At 42.0% G+C, this 16,181-nt stretch overlaps 1 protein-coding gene across 3 annotated transcripts; it reads right to left on the reverse strand.

The window, feature by feature from the left end:
- Positions 1-103: 103 nt before the first annotated feature.
- LOC310786896 (microtubule-actin cross-linking factor 1-like) lies at positions 104-10,060 on the reverse strand. Of its 3 annotated transcripts, none has more exons than XM_083648227.1 (11): positions 9,929-10,060; positions 9,085-9,136; positions 6,925-7,017; positions 5,622-5,855; positions 4,466-5,513; positions 4,048-4,212; positions 3,602-3,769; positions 3,144-3,335; positions 2,749-2,922; positions 1,985-2,112; positions 104-285 (listed from the first exon to the last, which is right to left on the reverse strand). In XM_083648227.1, exons 5-11 carry the CDS (start codon positions 4,472-4,474, stop codon positions 255-257), a joined length of 867 nt encoding a protein of 288 aa, XP_083504353.1. In that variant the 5' UTR covers positions 4,475-5,513; positions 5,622-5,855; positions 6,925-7,017; positions 9,085-9,136; positions 9,929-10,060; the 3' UTR covers positions 104-254. The 3 variants fall into 3 exon arrangements, with proteins under 3 accessions (XP_083504353.1, XP_083504351.1, XP_083504352.1); XM_083648225.1 differs by having other exon boundaries at positions 104-288; XM_083648226.1 differs by lacking the exons at positions 9,085-9,136; positions 9,929-10,060 and having other exon boundaries at positions 104-288; positions 6,925-7,193.
- Between the last annotated feature and the right edge of the window lie 6,121 nt (positions 10,061-16,181).

Genomic DNA, 16,181 nt, shown 5'->3' on the forward strand with positions numbered 1-16,181 from the left:
GCAAAACAAAATCACTCCCTCTTCTCTCGTTAGCCTGGCGCCTCTCATGGGGATAATAAAGGATACCTTAACTTAAAGAGGTACTAAACCGTTTTTCCCACTTTTTTCCTGCTGAAAATCAACGTAGTGTATATGGGAATTTAGTAGTGTTGTTGATGAATGCAGGTCAAATTAGTGTAAATCTGAGGAATTCTTCACTGCTTCACTTCTTCATTCTTGCGCCCGCCCTGCAGCTCGCATACGCAGCTCGGCCGCTACGTGGCCTCCTCGCCTGCAGCTTGGCCGCTGCTGGACAAAGATTGAAACAGAGAACAGAGAACAAACATTGCTACCTTTTAAATCTTTTGTCTGGGTGCTGTGGCTCTGACTTACAGTATTGCTTGCTCGTAATGTTGGCACTCTGGAAATGTCCGCTTATTCTCTTGTTTGCACTCATTAACACGTTCACTGCCATTGACGAGATATCTCGTCTTTAAAAAAAAACCGGTTGACTGCCGTTGACGAGATATCTCGTCTTAAAAAAAAAAAAAAAAAAATTTGACGGTGGGACGTCGATCAACCCCTTTTACATCTCATATTAAAATATGGGAGGTATTGAATGTGTATAATCTATTTTACCGACCCACTAAGTGGCGACAGTGCTCTCCAGACGAGAGAAAGCTAAGCAAAAACAGCCGCGTGAGGAAGCCATTCTCATGAAAATGGATTGGCGAAAACCCTTTTTCGCTTTCGCGCAGGGAGCTGGCGGTGGGGGATTGCAAATTTGCATAATAGATTACGGGTGGAACACACTTTGAAACACGCAGCATAAATAAGACCAGAATCGCAAAAGCTTCATCAAAGCTCTCACCCGAAACCCCAAGAAACGAGCGAGCCCACCAGACTCGCCCAAAGAGCGGCCGCCAGCAGACAGGCAGCAGCAGCAGCAGCAGCAACTCGCTTGTGACACGCCCGCTGCAGAGCCAGGGAGGCAGGAGGAGAACACACATGGAGGGAGGAGTTTGAAGGAGAGGGGGGTTTCCTGCTGTTATGGAGGAAATTACTGTTCAAAACTATTGTTTAGATGTCTGACGTCTTACTGATGCCAAAAATGAATGGTTAAAGTGACTGTTCTATCGAATTTCACAAAAAGGCATTTTTCTCAGCTTAAATTTTCAGACGCTGAAACCATGCTGTATTCAAGTGCTAATGCCTACATAACTACTAACTCTACAAACTAACTCTTTTAGACAGAGAAAGCACACATTCTATTAGTTCTTTTGAGATATTTTGTGTTCACAAAATCTTAGCAGAAAATAATCCTCGGCTGTTGAAAGATGAGCCAGAATCCTCAAAAAAAAACCTTGGCAGAAGCTACCTACAGTAAAAAAAAAACGGCTGGCAGTGAATGTGTTAAAAGTCACTCTGGATAAGAAGTTCTACTTGTGAATCGCTTTGGACAAAGCATCTGCTAAATGACAATGTAGTGTAATATCAAGTAAGAACATTAGCTTCCAGTAAGGAAAATACTGTCAGACATGTGATAATTATATTTGTATTCCTGAATGAGAAATGCATGTGCATATGGTTTTTGGGTGATGTTTTTATTTTGTTTTTGTTTTTGTTCGTTTGTATGTCCGACGGGCGATATCGTACATGATGGCTCGGTTGATGTGGAGGTTGATCTTTTTGATATGACTGCTCTTTGAATGGGAGTACATGTATTGTGAATGCTCTGGTCCTCAAGGCTGGGGTGTCGCCATGTTGTTGTTGTTTTTGTGTGTGTTTTCTGATGTCTTGTATTTTTTCTGTTCCGTTTGTGGAATAAAAATGATTGAACCAGAACATTAGCTAAATGCAAAAAAAAGTGAATTGAATGTGTACATGTTGTCAGAGCTTGTTTTGATATAGGTTAAGTGGTGACAATAACAGATAGTAAATGGACAACAGTCTCCACACAGAAGCAGTGGCCTGTGTGAAAGACTGAGGGGACAGCATTAGCTACCTGCAGTACAGAGGATGTGGACAGCTTTGAGGGAAGGAGACTCCTCTGTGCTGAGCAGATCTCTGCCAGCTCGCTTCACCTTCTTCAGCTGCACCAGCTGTGTGCTCTGCCAGCTCGTCCTGCAGCAGCTGAGGACACACAAAACACAACTCAAGTCATTTCAACCGCTTACAAGGATGTTCAAACAGAGAGAAGATTCTGTACTTTTTCCACACTCTGATTTCTTGACTGGATTTGTGGTTTTTGGTCGATACACAACATGATCTAAGCGCAGTGGTTCTCAAGCTTTTTCACATTGACACCTAAACTGGTACAAATTAGACCACGGATAAGATTTTGTTCCAGGGTCCCCCATCTGATAAGATTGCTTATTGACCATTGACCAAAATAGTAATACATTGTGTCATTGTGTTACTTACGAATGGAATCACAGTGAAAATAAAGTATTGCCCTTTTTGCTGGGGACGCCCTGGAACCCCCTCAAGGATCCCTGGGGGTCCCCACACTCCACTTTGAGAATCAATGATGTAAGCGCTGAGAATGATGACTGCCAACAAGGCCAGATCACTAACATCTTTCCTTATTTTGAGTGTGTGTGTGTGTGTGTGTGTGTGTGTGTGTGTGTGTGTGTGTGTGTGTGTCTGTGAGCACGTGCATGTGAGTTGTCCTCTTTTTATTGTTCTCCCTTACTTGTATTTACTTGACATAGTATGTTCTGAGTGTACTGTAGTGTGTATGGTCTTTTGGACACGTGTCTCTCTCACCTGTACTTGTCTCAGTGTGTTCTGCAGGGTCTGGGGGTCCGTGTCCCCGCTGGGCACGGCCATGCTCTGGTTCTGTTCCTGAGTGCTGAGCCAGGAGTGGAGCGACACCGCCTCGTCCTGGTACTGCTGGTACCTCTCCACAAGGCCAGACAGACGGCCACCCAGCTCTGACGACTGCACAAGGCCCACAGAGACAGAGAGAGGATACAAGTCACACTTCACACCAGGCTGGAGGAAGTGCCTAATTTCAAAGTAAATCTGAGTTCACTTTGGAACTACTTATTTCAAAAACAGATTCTTACAGAATCCTTATCCAATCCAAAGCTAAACCGATCATCAAGTTTCATTCAACACAATTATTATACATTTTCAGATAAGACCCCAGCAACCCTGACCTTGGTGTGTAGGGCTGTATATCTGTGGTTGGCATCCTGCAGCTTGTCGGTCACCAGCTGCTTGGTGCCGTCCAGAGCCGGGTCTGAACCAGCGACCTGTTCCAGAGCTCCCTGCACCGAATCCAGAACCTTCTGACCCGAGATGGCGACGAAGCGCAGGTCCGCCTTGTGGCAGATCACTTCCTCAGCAAGCTGGGGGAAGAAGTACAGATTACAGATCAGTTTGGAGCAGATGTGGGCATATTCATGTCTGTGATGATGACATTTATAGAAAAAGAATTCAGTATATTGAAAAATAATAATAATTGAATTAACTGCTACAGTGCAGCTGCTCAGTGGCCAGCAGTAGAAGACTGCTGTGTGAGTTTTTACTCTGGCTAGAAACACATTGAGTGATGTTTCCTAATCCTTTAACTAAAAATTACGTAAAAAGAAACAAATGGTTTGTGTGTGTGCACCTTTTTGTGCTCCTCCAGCCTGCCTTTCAGGCCTTGTGCGTCGGTTTCTCCTTCCCCCAGGGAACGGAGCTCCTGCTCACTCTTCTCCAGCCAGGTTCCCAGGATTCCATGTTCCTGCAGGAACTTGGTCAGTTCATCCCTCAGAGCCTCAGACTTCCTCAGACAGTCCTAGAAGAAGTAGAAATAGTGGTTAGTTACCATTTTTTTTATCTACTACAGGGAATAGGTGAGGGTGCAGAGTGGGTACATTTATCTCCACCACTCAACATCTAAAGCCATCTTGCCTACATTCAGCCTTCTAACTTGCCCATTACTCGTTAACTACACTCTCTTTCTAGTCTAGATGAATATCAGGTATCATCACTCACACCTTCTTTAAGTTGCTTTAAGAGCCGGCCAGGAGTCCATACTGTAGACGTAACATTAGTAGTAACAGTACTGAATACCTGGCAGCTCTGCAGCCGGTCGTGGTGCTGGGCTTGCAGCTGGTCCTGAGCGGCCCGGAGACGCTGCTTCTCTTGGGGAGGAACAGCCGAGTCGGGCTGGTCCAGGAGGAAGCGGGTCGACTGGGCCACCTGGAGCAGCGGGGCTTGCTGGGACTGCAGCTCCGCCTGGGAGAGAGGGCAAAGGTCAAGAGACGTGAAAATGTTGGAAGATGTCCAAGTCAAAACGCGCTATGACAGAAAAAAGGAAACTCATAACTGAATAACATGGCAGTATTCAAAACCTTTACATTTACATTCTCCAAGAACAGAAAAAACTGAGAGGAATGGGCATCATGCCAGCTGTGGATGAAACTGACCAATAAAAGGCTAGTTTGTGTGTTTCTGCTATAAATACATTTCCAAAACTCCTGTTTCTGACCTGAATCATGTCTGTGCGTGACAGCAGAGCGCCGTCTGGCTGTGTGGAGGAGAACGGTGCGTCAGTAACATCCAGAGCCGACTCTCCTGCCAGGCTGGTTCAAGGAGGACAGCTCCTCCAGCAGAGAGTGGCCCAATTCCAATCCGCCCCCTAAACACTCAAGCCCTGAACCCTCTAATGGCCGCCATCTGAAAGTGGTTGAGTCATCAAGTGTGGAAGGGATCCACATTGGCTAAATAAGAGGATTGGGACAGCAGAGCCCTTTGCACTTGACAAGATGATGTTGACTCTGGCACGTTTGGGGTTCGCTATATATTGTTTATTGTCAAGACGCTTTGAGGAATAGACTCCCTGATGAGTCTGTTCTCATCCAGGCTCTGGCTCCGAGTGGACAACAGGTCATTTAAAAATAAATGTAGCCTACTGCAAAATCTGCAATCTGCAACATGTGTAATTATAATTAAAATAAGCATAATAATGACATGTCACCCAACATTATACACAATGTCAATACTGTACAATACAGATTCGGTAAAACTATTTCTCATTCATCAAAAAAGTTGTGGATTGCAATTGTAGACCTAATAGAAATGATCGATGATTATTCTAGGATTGTGTAAAATACGGTAACTACTTGCATTCCTCTGATATAATATTTTTGTCTAATCTGAAATCCCTATTAATGTAATGTTTCATTGTCAATTAAGGCATTCCAGCGCACTCGCAAACACCGCGTTCGTTTCGCGCGTGTTGTTTTATTTTTTTGACAGATATTTGCAGCCTTCCCCGTTTTATACATCACACAACGCTATGCATTGTGGGCAATTCCCTTTCCGTAAGTGGCCATAGCTGCTCCCTTACGGTAAGGGGGCAGAAAGGGCTCACTCCGAGCCCTCATTCACTTTGCGATTTGACTGTGGGACATCCCTAAACCCTCACTCCCTTCACGTGAACGCGCCTCTAAGGGCTTGAGGCAGTAAGGGGGCGGATTGGAATTGGGCCAGTCTATCTGTCCCTCTGTCTCCTGCAGCTCCCCCACTGCCTTTGCCTGGAAGAGAGCGCAGAGGAGAGGACCAATGTTAGATGAGCTATAAACAATCAAATATTATATTCTAATACTAGTCATATAAATGTAAAACCGCTCTGATCTCCTTACCCTCTGTGTGTTCTGCTGTACGGTGGTGCTGATGGCCGTGTCCAGCTCTGTCAGTGACGTGTTAGCCGAGTCTGTCAGTGCGCTGTACTGTTCCTTCATTTTGGTTAGCGCCCCCTGAAGGTTCTCCCTCTCCGCGGGGCTCAGACTGTCTCCTCGCTCCGCCAGGAAGTCCTCCACAGAGCGGATGGCCTCGGCCACGCCTTCTCTTTTGGTCTGGAGGTCCTACTGCACCTCCTAGAGAGAGAGAGAGAGAGAGAGAGAGAGAGCAGATGTTTCAAAGGGGTTTGACGCAGCAAGAATGAGACACGAACATAAAGAGATGAGGTGTGAGGCAGGACAATGAGATAGAACTGGGAAGATGCAGGTGAAAAAGTTAGAGCAGGTAGAGTTAGCTCTTGTTAATAATCAAATAAATCTAGTAGGTTACAATCATGCTGAAATGACATTATAATAACAATAATAATGTGCTGAATCGACATGTAAACATGCAGGAGAGAATACCTTGTGTGTGTGGGTATATGTAAGGTATTAGAATTCAACACTTACTATATGCAATTACATATGAACTTATAGCGTTTTTGTTTCCAATTTATGACATTTATATCTATTATTTAAGTTGATACTGAACACAACACAAAGAACATCAAAACAAAACAAAACAAGAAAACTGCATAAGATACACAATATTCCAAGAACAAACAAGACTATTGGACAAACAACCAAACAAAAACAATGCATTCAAAGTAAATACATAGATCTTGCCCTGTTGGCAGCTAGGAAATGCATAGCTTTAAATTGGAAAACATCCAATCCCCCAGCTGTAGTTCACTGGTGGAATGAACTCTCAAGCTACCATACGTTGGATAACATTTACTACAAGAGCAAAGGCAGATTCTTAGACATCCCCGAAATATGGCAACCACATACAGAGTTTGACTTTAAGAACTTTTTACCCCAGTGTCATTAGGCTTATCAGGATAGGAGCTGAATGCATTGTTTTTGTTTGGTTGTTTGTCCAATAGTCTTGTTTGTTCTTGGATTATTGTGTATCTTATGCAGTTTTCTTGTTTTGTTTTGTTGTGTTTTCATGTTCTTTGTGGGGGATATGGGATATGATAGTCCATGTATGTTGTGTAAATACCTCATGTTTTTTCTTAAAGATTAAAAAAAAGAAAAAAAAAAGAAGAAAAAAGCGACTAGTCGACTACCTTTAGGGACGACTAGTCGACTAGTAAAATTCACTAGTCGTGAATGCCCTAGTAACTTGTAATAATATCTACTTTGTGCGTGGCAGCGGTCTCACCTGGAAGTAAGCGTTGTCTCTGAGGTGCTGCTCGACACACACACCCAGCTGGCCCACCCACTGCCACTGGGTCTGCAGGGCGGCACTGTACGCCTGCTCACACACACACACACACACACACAGAGGGTGATGCAGGGTGAGAGAGAGAAAAAGGGTGTGTGGGTGTCATACAGCCGTTACACACATTGCTATAAAGGGGCAATTAGTAAGAAATTTACTGGCCCAAAGCACAAAATGAGCCTAATATATCTGCAGGGTTATGGATCAATACCGATGACTCAGCGATTACTCGGCCAGGTCCTGAGATCTCTGCTTTTTAAATTTCCAATTTACTGTCTAGCCCCGCCCCCGTGCTCTGGTTTAGAACAACAACTCCCCAATGCATCCTCATGGCATTTCAAGACACTCCCAATACCACATTACTGTATGTACTGTACTGTATCATTATTACAGTCATTTGCATGGTATTATACAGTAGAGGCTGGTGCATTGTTGTCCAGGGAGGGCTATATATAGGCCTGGATGATGAGGTTGAAATCAATATAATCATAAGGATTCTTCTCAATAGCAATATCATATGTTTCACGTATGCAAAATCAGTGTTCATCTCATTGAACTGAATGGTGATGTCAAACAAACCTTATATTTTCAAATAATATTCCTGCCATACCTCATTTGATCAGTTTTTAAGTAACATTTGCTTGTCATCATCAATTTAGACAGCAAAAATGTCACTATTAAAATAACTTCATATCATCACGATGATTCCACTGAAAGACGACAATAATAGGCTATTGAATGATCGTCCACTCCAGCCCTAAATCAAGCAAGTAGTAACGGACGTTACTAGCTATTACGTTACTTTTTTCAGACGTTACTAGTTACTAGAAACGAGTGTATTTTCTTCCTCTGTCTGTAGTCTGTTGTTTAATGGCGAGCTCAGGGTGATCTGGTCCAGGCTCTTTCACTCGATGCTTCTCCTGTAAAGTGCGTCGTTTTGAGTGACTTCACAGAATTTTCTTTCTCCATTCTTGCAAAACGTCTTTTGTGTTTTATGGCAGTTGAAAACAAACTTCTTTGCTTCGCGTGCGTGCTGCAGGAAGACAACAAAGCCGTCAGCGTGGGACTGCTACTCTCTGCTACTAGTGTTTATATTGTAGCGATCCGGGTTTGGCGTGTAATGTGGTGTTTCCGGGTTTAGCTAGGAACTGATATGTGTGGGTGTGTTCCTAGGGGGAAGGGTGTATATGTGACCATCCTGTAGGAGGCATGGTCAGTCAAGCTATGAGAGGGAGTTGACTGGACGTGGGTGTAGAGCTAGCAGCGAAGCTACCGCTAGGAGCTGATGTGAAGCCACAGAATAAAGGCCTGTACCAACTTCAAGTCTCCGGTTCCTTGGACGAATACCTGATTCGTTACAATATATAGAGAGCCCCAGGGATGACGTATTTTTGTAGGCTGAATGTCCCGAAGTCCCGAACTTCCTGGTTCTTCACTGTTTCTGTCTATGGGATTTTTGAATGGGTTTTTGGCGCGATGCTTCAAATAATGTCTGTGGGCAAGGCAAGCTTAATCAAACGCGAACCAAGGTTCAGCGGGATAATCTTCACACATGAGGACCACTTTCATGAGTTTTGTAGCGTAAATGCGAGCCCTAGAGGTAAAAAGCTCGTGCTAAGCTAATCCAGAACTACACACTGTCGCATAGGCTTCCACGTCACGTCAGCACTCAACCTGGACTGTTGTTGATGTGTGCACTGATTACCCCGGGCTGAACCAGGTGAGGGAAAGAGAATTTCCGCGTTCGTCCTTTGAAGTGGTGACGTTATTGACGTATATATCCCCATCGACTCAAGAGTGTAGTCTCATTTAGCCGTTTGCTAGCTAGCCGCCCTTTTAACGGCACGTAAAAGCTTCAAAACTCGTAAAAGTGGTCCTCGTGTGTGAAGATGATATTACTAAACACTGGTTCGCGTTTGATTAAGCCAGCGTTGCCCAGAGAGATTATTAGAAGCATCGCGCCAAAAACCCATTCAAAACTCCCATAGGCGAAAACAGTGAAGAACCAGGACTGTTAGCATCGATGATTTCCGGACTCGTTTCTGCGGCTCTCTATAGATGAGGAGCTGGAGGAAGAGGAATAAACGATTGTGAGCCAACCTGCAGCAGCAATCATACTCCTGTCATGCGTGACTTCAAGTGAATTGACTTGCTGAGGGCAAATGTTAAGAAAATGAATGATTTCGTTTGTGCAGTAGACTCAGTGCCAATTTCAAAAGATCATTAACCAATTATGTCCCATTAATATCTAAATATTTTATCACGTGCAAAAGCAAAACCATTGACATAGACCTAACTCCTTTGAATTATGTTTGTCATTGCAAAGGTTCGTTTACCCATTATAAATGATTTTTTATAAATCTGGGCCTTAGTGTACAATGTTTGCTAAACACAGTAACGTTCAGGCTACGGGATTGACATGTAACAGGATTATTATTATCAGATTACCAAAGACACAGTAAAACAGTAACCTTACAGTTACAGAAAAAAGTATGTAACTTCTGCTTTGGTAGGTGGCTTTGGAATGTCTCTGCGACACTTGTACGGCAAGCGGATTGGTATGTTGTGCTTGGGACTTTTTTCCGGGCCTCACTTAGCTTTTAGACAAGGGACTGTGGAGGGTAACTGATCATTCTGTTACAGTTAGTCAGATGACAGACGTCTCAAAAGGGGCTATATACACTAACAAATGTTGCAGACTAGAGTAAACAAAGGCATACTGGAAATCCTGTGTAGAATCGGGGTAACTATGTTGTATTGTAAGCTATAAATTAGAAGAGACTAAAATACTCAGACTTTTAGTCGACTAAAACTTGACTAAACAAAAACAAATGATAAAAACTAAGGACATTAATTTGAGACAGGACTAAGACTAAAAAATATATATATAGCCGACAAAAACAAAAAATTTAAACCCTCCCAACCCTGGTGAGGTTAAGGATACGGAGTCTTGGTGCTGGACCGTCCTGGTGCAGATCGCTGTGAGCCTGCCAGAAGCGGACCGTGTGATCGTATCCAGCCGTGGCCAGAATGACCGGGTCGCTGCCCACCGTCCCCTGGGTCACATTCATGCTCCACTGCTACGTTAGCTGCACCGGACACATCGAGACACAATCAATCAAAACGTTATTCCAGACTCAGGGTCCATACAAAAGATACACACAGCAATAAAAAGACACCCTACAAGCAGTAGGAAAGAAAACACGAGTTAAATAAATAAGAGCAGTAGTCATAAAAGTGACCTATACTAGTGTCCCCAGTCCCCACAGAGGTGACTGATATCTGACATCAGTACAGTAGGGATTAGCCAGCAGCCTGATGATGAATGAATGAATGAATGAATGAAAGCTTTATTTCGGACTTTCAAAAAAAAAGAAATAGTAATATACACAAGTAGTATCAATGTTACAAAATATATATATTTATAAGTGAAAAAAAAAAAAAAAAAAACGAAAAATTAAATAAAAAAATAAACAATAATAATCAGAATACGTGTCAGCAACGAGGTCCGAAAAGGAGTAGGATGAAGTACACTGTACTTATTTAGTCCTACCCCCAGTCCACAGTTCACATTCTTAATCAATTGACTTCCACTTTTATACTATTTACATTCTCAATAAACCATATATGTTCATACACACATATATACAAATATATATATATATATATATATATATATATATATATATATATATATATATATATATATATATACATATACATATATATATATATTAGGGGTGGGGGAAAAAATCGATTCACCTAAGTATCGCGATTTTTAATGTCACGATTTTTTGAATCGATCTTTTATTCCAGAATCGATAATCGCAAAAAAAAAAAAAAAAAAAAAAAAATTGGGTGCTTGCAGTCAGGCCACTCACTGAACAGCAGGCCAGACGCCGCCTACTGGTTTACTAGTGGTTTTATTACTTTATTAGTTAGTCTGAAGTAATAATTACACTTCAGGTTTAAAGTGAAATTGTAAAATTGGACTTCAAACGGCCCAAATCTGGCTTCAAACGGCCCAAATTGGGCTTCAAACGGCCCAAATTTCACGCGCGTCTGCCCATATCGGCCTGGTCTGCTTGGTATCTAATGCCCGGCCTGAATTATGATCCCAGTCCGCCCCTGTTTTTAACTATATCGCCCAGCCCTACTCATGATATAATATACAGTCTCTAGTGTATGATTCAACTTTTCCCATGTTCTAATCTAGTGTAAAAAAGCAAACAAACTGAAAAAAGAAAAGAAAAAAATAAACAAAAATCGCAATAAATCGTAATATCGAATCGCAATAATCGTAGAATTGCAATACTTAAGAATCGCAATATAAATCGAATCGGCACCCAAGAATCGTGATAGTATCGAATCGGGAGATATGGGACGGCATTAGCTCGGGAGGTAGAGCAGGTCGGCCAATGACTCAAGGGTTGGCGGTTCGAATCCCGCTCCCTCCCAGCTGTTGTCGTTGTGTCCTTGGGCAAGACACTTAACCCTCATTGCCTCGTATGACTGGGTATGAATGTCTATGAATGTTGGTGGTGGTCGGAGGGGCCGTAGGCGCGAAATGGCTGCCACGCTTCCGTCAGTCTTCCCCAGGGCAGCTGTGGCTACATCACCCGTAGCTTACCACCACTGGTACGAATGGTGTGAATGAATAATGATTTCTGTGAAGCGCTTTGGGTGTCTAGAAAAGCGCTATATAAATCCAATCATTATTATTATTATTATTATTATTATAAGTGAATCGCCACAGCCCTAATATATATATATACACAAATACATTCATACCTTGCATAATAAATATAATTTATAGTTCTAGTGTATAAATTATTAATTATTAATAATATGTTCAATATAATATACCATTAATAATATGTATACCAATTTGCGTATTTACAGAGTAATATTATGTACAATACAATTAACTAATAGTGCATATTATATAATATATATACAATATAAATAATCATACCATGCTATTAATCGCTTCATATACATAACTTGTACCTTTTAAATAAATGTTCCTTATATTTGTTTTTGAAATGGTTCACGCTTAAACATTGTTTGAGCTCAGCATCCATACTGTTCCAGAGCTTCACCCCACGGATTGAAATACAAAAGGATTTCATTGTTGTTCGTGCCCTCAGTGTTTTTAAATTGGTCTTCCCCCTCAAATTATATCCCCCATCTCTCTCAAAAAAAAGTTTTTGGATGTTAGCTGGTACTTGATTATTTCTTGATTTATACATTATTTGATTTCATTTTATATGATGACATTCTGTGAGACATTGAGTCGACAGATAAATGTATACATCAAATTTCTTAGCAGTGCCTGTAAAGTGTTAACAGCTGCCGTGACAAACATCTCACTTGCAGAGCTCCATCTAGGTCTCCTGAGCAATATTCTCATGGCATCATTATTATGCCACCACCTGCAGTCCATGCATGTTCGCCCTCCTGTATTCTGACCACAAGTGGGCAGTATAGAGTGGTGTGCAGTATGCTCTAAAAACAGAGACACCTTCACTCCATCCGAACACATGCTAAACTTTCGCAACAGAGCATTTGCTTGTGCATACATTTTGCGCCACGGTCTATAAATATCATCATCATCTGACAATTGTTCCGAAATAAAATGACCAAGATATTTAACCTATTTAACCTCACAGACAGTAAGGTTATTATCAGACAGTTTAAACACAGGACATTTCAAACATCTGTCCTCTTTAGTTCTGCAAATTAAAACAACACTCTTATTGGCATTGTATTTGATATCATGTTCCAACCACTGGTTCCAACCCATACTTAGTGCATATTGCTAGGAGCTACCATATTGCTGGATACCAGCAGCACTACTCCGGCTCAGAACAACAAGGTCATCTGCATACTTTAAATGGTTCACAAGGGTATCACCAACAAGGCACCCAGTGTTACACCCATTCAGAAGTTTTGACAGATTGTCAACATAAAGATTTAAAAGAACTGGAGATAAAATTCCCCCTTGACGGACCCGTTACTACTAACCCCAAAAGGGGCTGATACACTATTGCCCCATTTGACCTGCTAAGTCTGAGGGGCATACCAAAAGGCCAGGGATCCTAACTATAATGGAAGTTAACGTTCGGAGTGGCAGGGTTTCGGAAAGGCAGACAGTAACGCCTATTTTACTTAACATGACACTTTGTTGTGATTGACAAGGTCAAAGGCTTTAGAACATACATGGGCAACATATGGCCCGCGGCCGCCCCCTGTGTGGCCCGCGATGGAATTGGGGGGGAAAAAAAAAAAAAAAAAATTACTGCACCTGAACGCAACATGCAAGATACCCGCTGAATAAGTGTCCAAATGTTCATGTCATTCTGGCCAATACTCTTCTGTTATAGCATTTCAGTCTGGAATATGGAATATCTTTCAATAATCTTTATGACTAAAAGGCTAAAAGTAATATCATGTGTAAGAAATGACTGTTCTACATTGAAGTAGAAATTTAAATAATTAACTTGTTGGTTTTGGATTTATTTAGCTTCAAGAGTGCATTTTTGTTTGTGTGACCCTGAACACAGGCTTTGAGAATCCCGGCCACTTACTAATACTTATGCTTAAATTAACCCACTCATATTCTGGTTTATTTTAAGAAAAACATTTATTTCAAGCCCTGCAGGGAGAGCAGGTGGTGACACTAGGAGTGAGTGAGAAAAGGATCAAATATTGGTAGTTAACACGTTCACTGCCATTGACGAGATATCTCGTCTTAAAAAATCCAACGGTTGACTGCCAATGACGAGATATCTCGTCTTAAAAAAAAAAAAAAAAAAATTGATGGTGGGACGTGGATCAACGCCCCCCACGTCTCCTATAAAAATATTGGAGCCACCGAACGTGTACAACCCATTCCACCGACCCACTAAGTGGCGACAGTGCTCTCCAGACTAGAAAAAGCCGAGCCAAAACTGCAGGGGAACGCGCGAGGAAAGCATTCTCTCATACTGTAAAATGGATTGGCGAAAACGCTTTCGCGTTCGCGCATTATCGCGCTGGGAGCTGGCGGTGGGGGATTGCAAATTTGCATAATAGATTATGCGTGCAACACACTTTGAAACACCGGCAGAAAGCCCACAATCGCATGCAGCTTCATTGCAGCTGAGCTCACAACCGAAACGACTCATGCAGACTCGCCCAAAGAGCAGCCGCCAGCAGCCAGGCAGCACAGACAGGCAGAGCCTCACTTGTGACAAACGCTGCAAAGCCACCAGAGACACACCCACGGAGGGAGGAGTTTGAAGGAGAGGGGGGTTTCCTGCTGCTATGGAGGAAATTACTGTTCAAAACTATTGTTTAGATGTCTGACGTCTTACGCCAAAAATAAATGGTTAAAGTGACTGTTCTATCGAATTTCACAAAAAGCCATTTATCTCAGAATAAATTTTCAGACGCTGAAACCATGCTGTATTCTACTGCTAATGCCTACATAACTACTAACTCTACAAACTAACTCTTTTAGACAGAGAAAGCACACATTCTATTAGTTCTTTTGAGATCATTTGTGTTCACGAAATATTAGCAGAAAAGAATCCTCGGCTCTTGAAAGATGAGCCAGAATCCTCAAAAAAAAACCTTGGCAGAACCTACCTACAGTATTGAAAAAACGGCTGGCAGTGAATGTGTTAAGACTGAATAATGACATCACAACTGTTAATTTAAAATTAGTTATTCCTCTAAACCTGGCTTCAAATGCCCAAATTTTTCACGCTGGCGCCGTTCAGCCCTCAGCAAAATCTGGTAGCAAGGACATCATCAAAGTTGCCCATCCATGGGTTACGGCATGACAATATTTGTTCGGCCCCCGGCAACAATCTGGGTTTCTCATGTGGCCCCCCATGAAAAATAGTTGCCCACCCCTGCTTTAGAAGCATCAATAAAGCATAAAAGAACAGAGGAGTTTTGCCGCCTGTAGGCTATTTGTTTACAATTTCCTTTAAGGCATAAATACAGAGGTCAGTGGTGCCAATGTCCGCTCACTGTGCAATATGCAACGCATGGAAATGGATACGGTCAGCTGCTGTAGGTTTCTTACGGACATTATTTATTATTACAAAGTTATCCAGTGTGCTGTGGAAATAAAAGTGGTCAGCTATGTAGACGTAGCTAGTTAGCTTGCTAGCTGCTCTTATAGAGGACTGTGACAACTAACGCTTCTACCTCACAAGCTAATCGGACAAAACACATAATACCTTTTAACAATATTGCACGGTGTGCTACTATTCACGAGAATAGCGAACAACACGTCAAACCTGACGAAGAACGGCTTTGATTACCTTTTGGATGTTGACGAGAAACTAGAGTGACTAGTGTCCGTCCCTGTAATGTGTCCGTTTGCAACAAAGCGTTTCCAAGGTTCCGTTTCGGTAAACAGTGTGCTACCGCCACCTACTGCCTTCTTTTATTATAGCAGGATATGGACAGTCTCTTGGTTAACTGTATGATCTGTATAGACGGTTTTAACTTGACAACAAAAACATTCTAAATTGAACCCCCGCTCACTTCCCGTTGCAGTGTTTGCTATGGACATAAAAGAAAAAAAAACATTCAAGTGCAGGACTGACCATTCCGTGAAAACCGTCAGCTGAGCAGCGAAAACAAAAGTAATGATGTCGAGTGAATATTTCTGCAGTTTGCCGAATGCTGAGAAAAAGGAAGTGCTGTGGGGTTGCGCTCTGGTGAAAACCGTCTATAAACAAACACCCATGCTTACAGCTGTGACAGAAGACAGATCAACCACGCTCTAATAATGTATTAATAGGGTGGCCAGATCCAGATCAAAACCAAATGTGGGACAAAGAGTATGTTTGTGAGGGACAATGTGGGACACGTTGCCAATGCTGAGTAGGTGCTGCAACTAACGATTATTTTCATTATCGATTAATCTGTCGATTATGTTAGACTAATCGATTAATCCTTTGGTCTATAAAATGTCACCATAAATGGCAATCATCAGAAAGCCGGAACAAGAGATTTGTTTTATTAGTCTGTCTCTCTCTCACTCTCTCCTATTGAGATTAAGAATACTTTTTTTATTATGTCCTGATATGATTTTATATGATTTTACTCAGAGTAACATAATGAGACTGAAAACCACAAGTTATTTCTTTTGTTTTATTTATTTTTTCTTCCTTTTCATCTTCCTCAGTCTTTAA

The sequence above is a fragment of the Poromitra crassiceps genome (genome assembly GCF_964638095.1).
Source record: "Poromitra crassiceps genome assembly, chromosome: 12".
NCBI lineage: Eukaryota > Metazoa > Chordata > Actinopteri > Beryciformes > Melamphaidae > Poromitra > Poromitra crassiceps.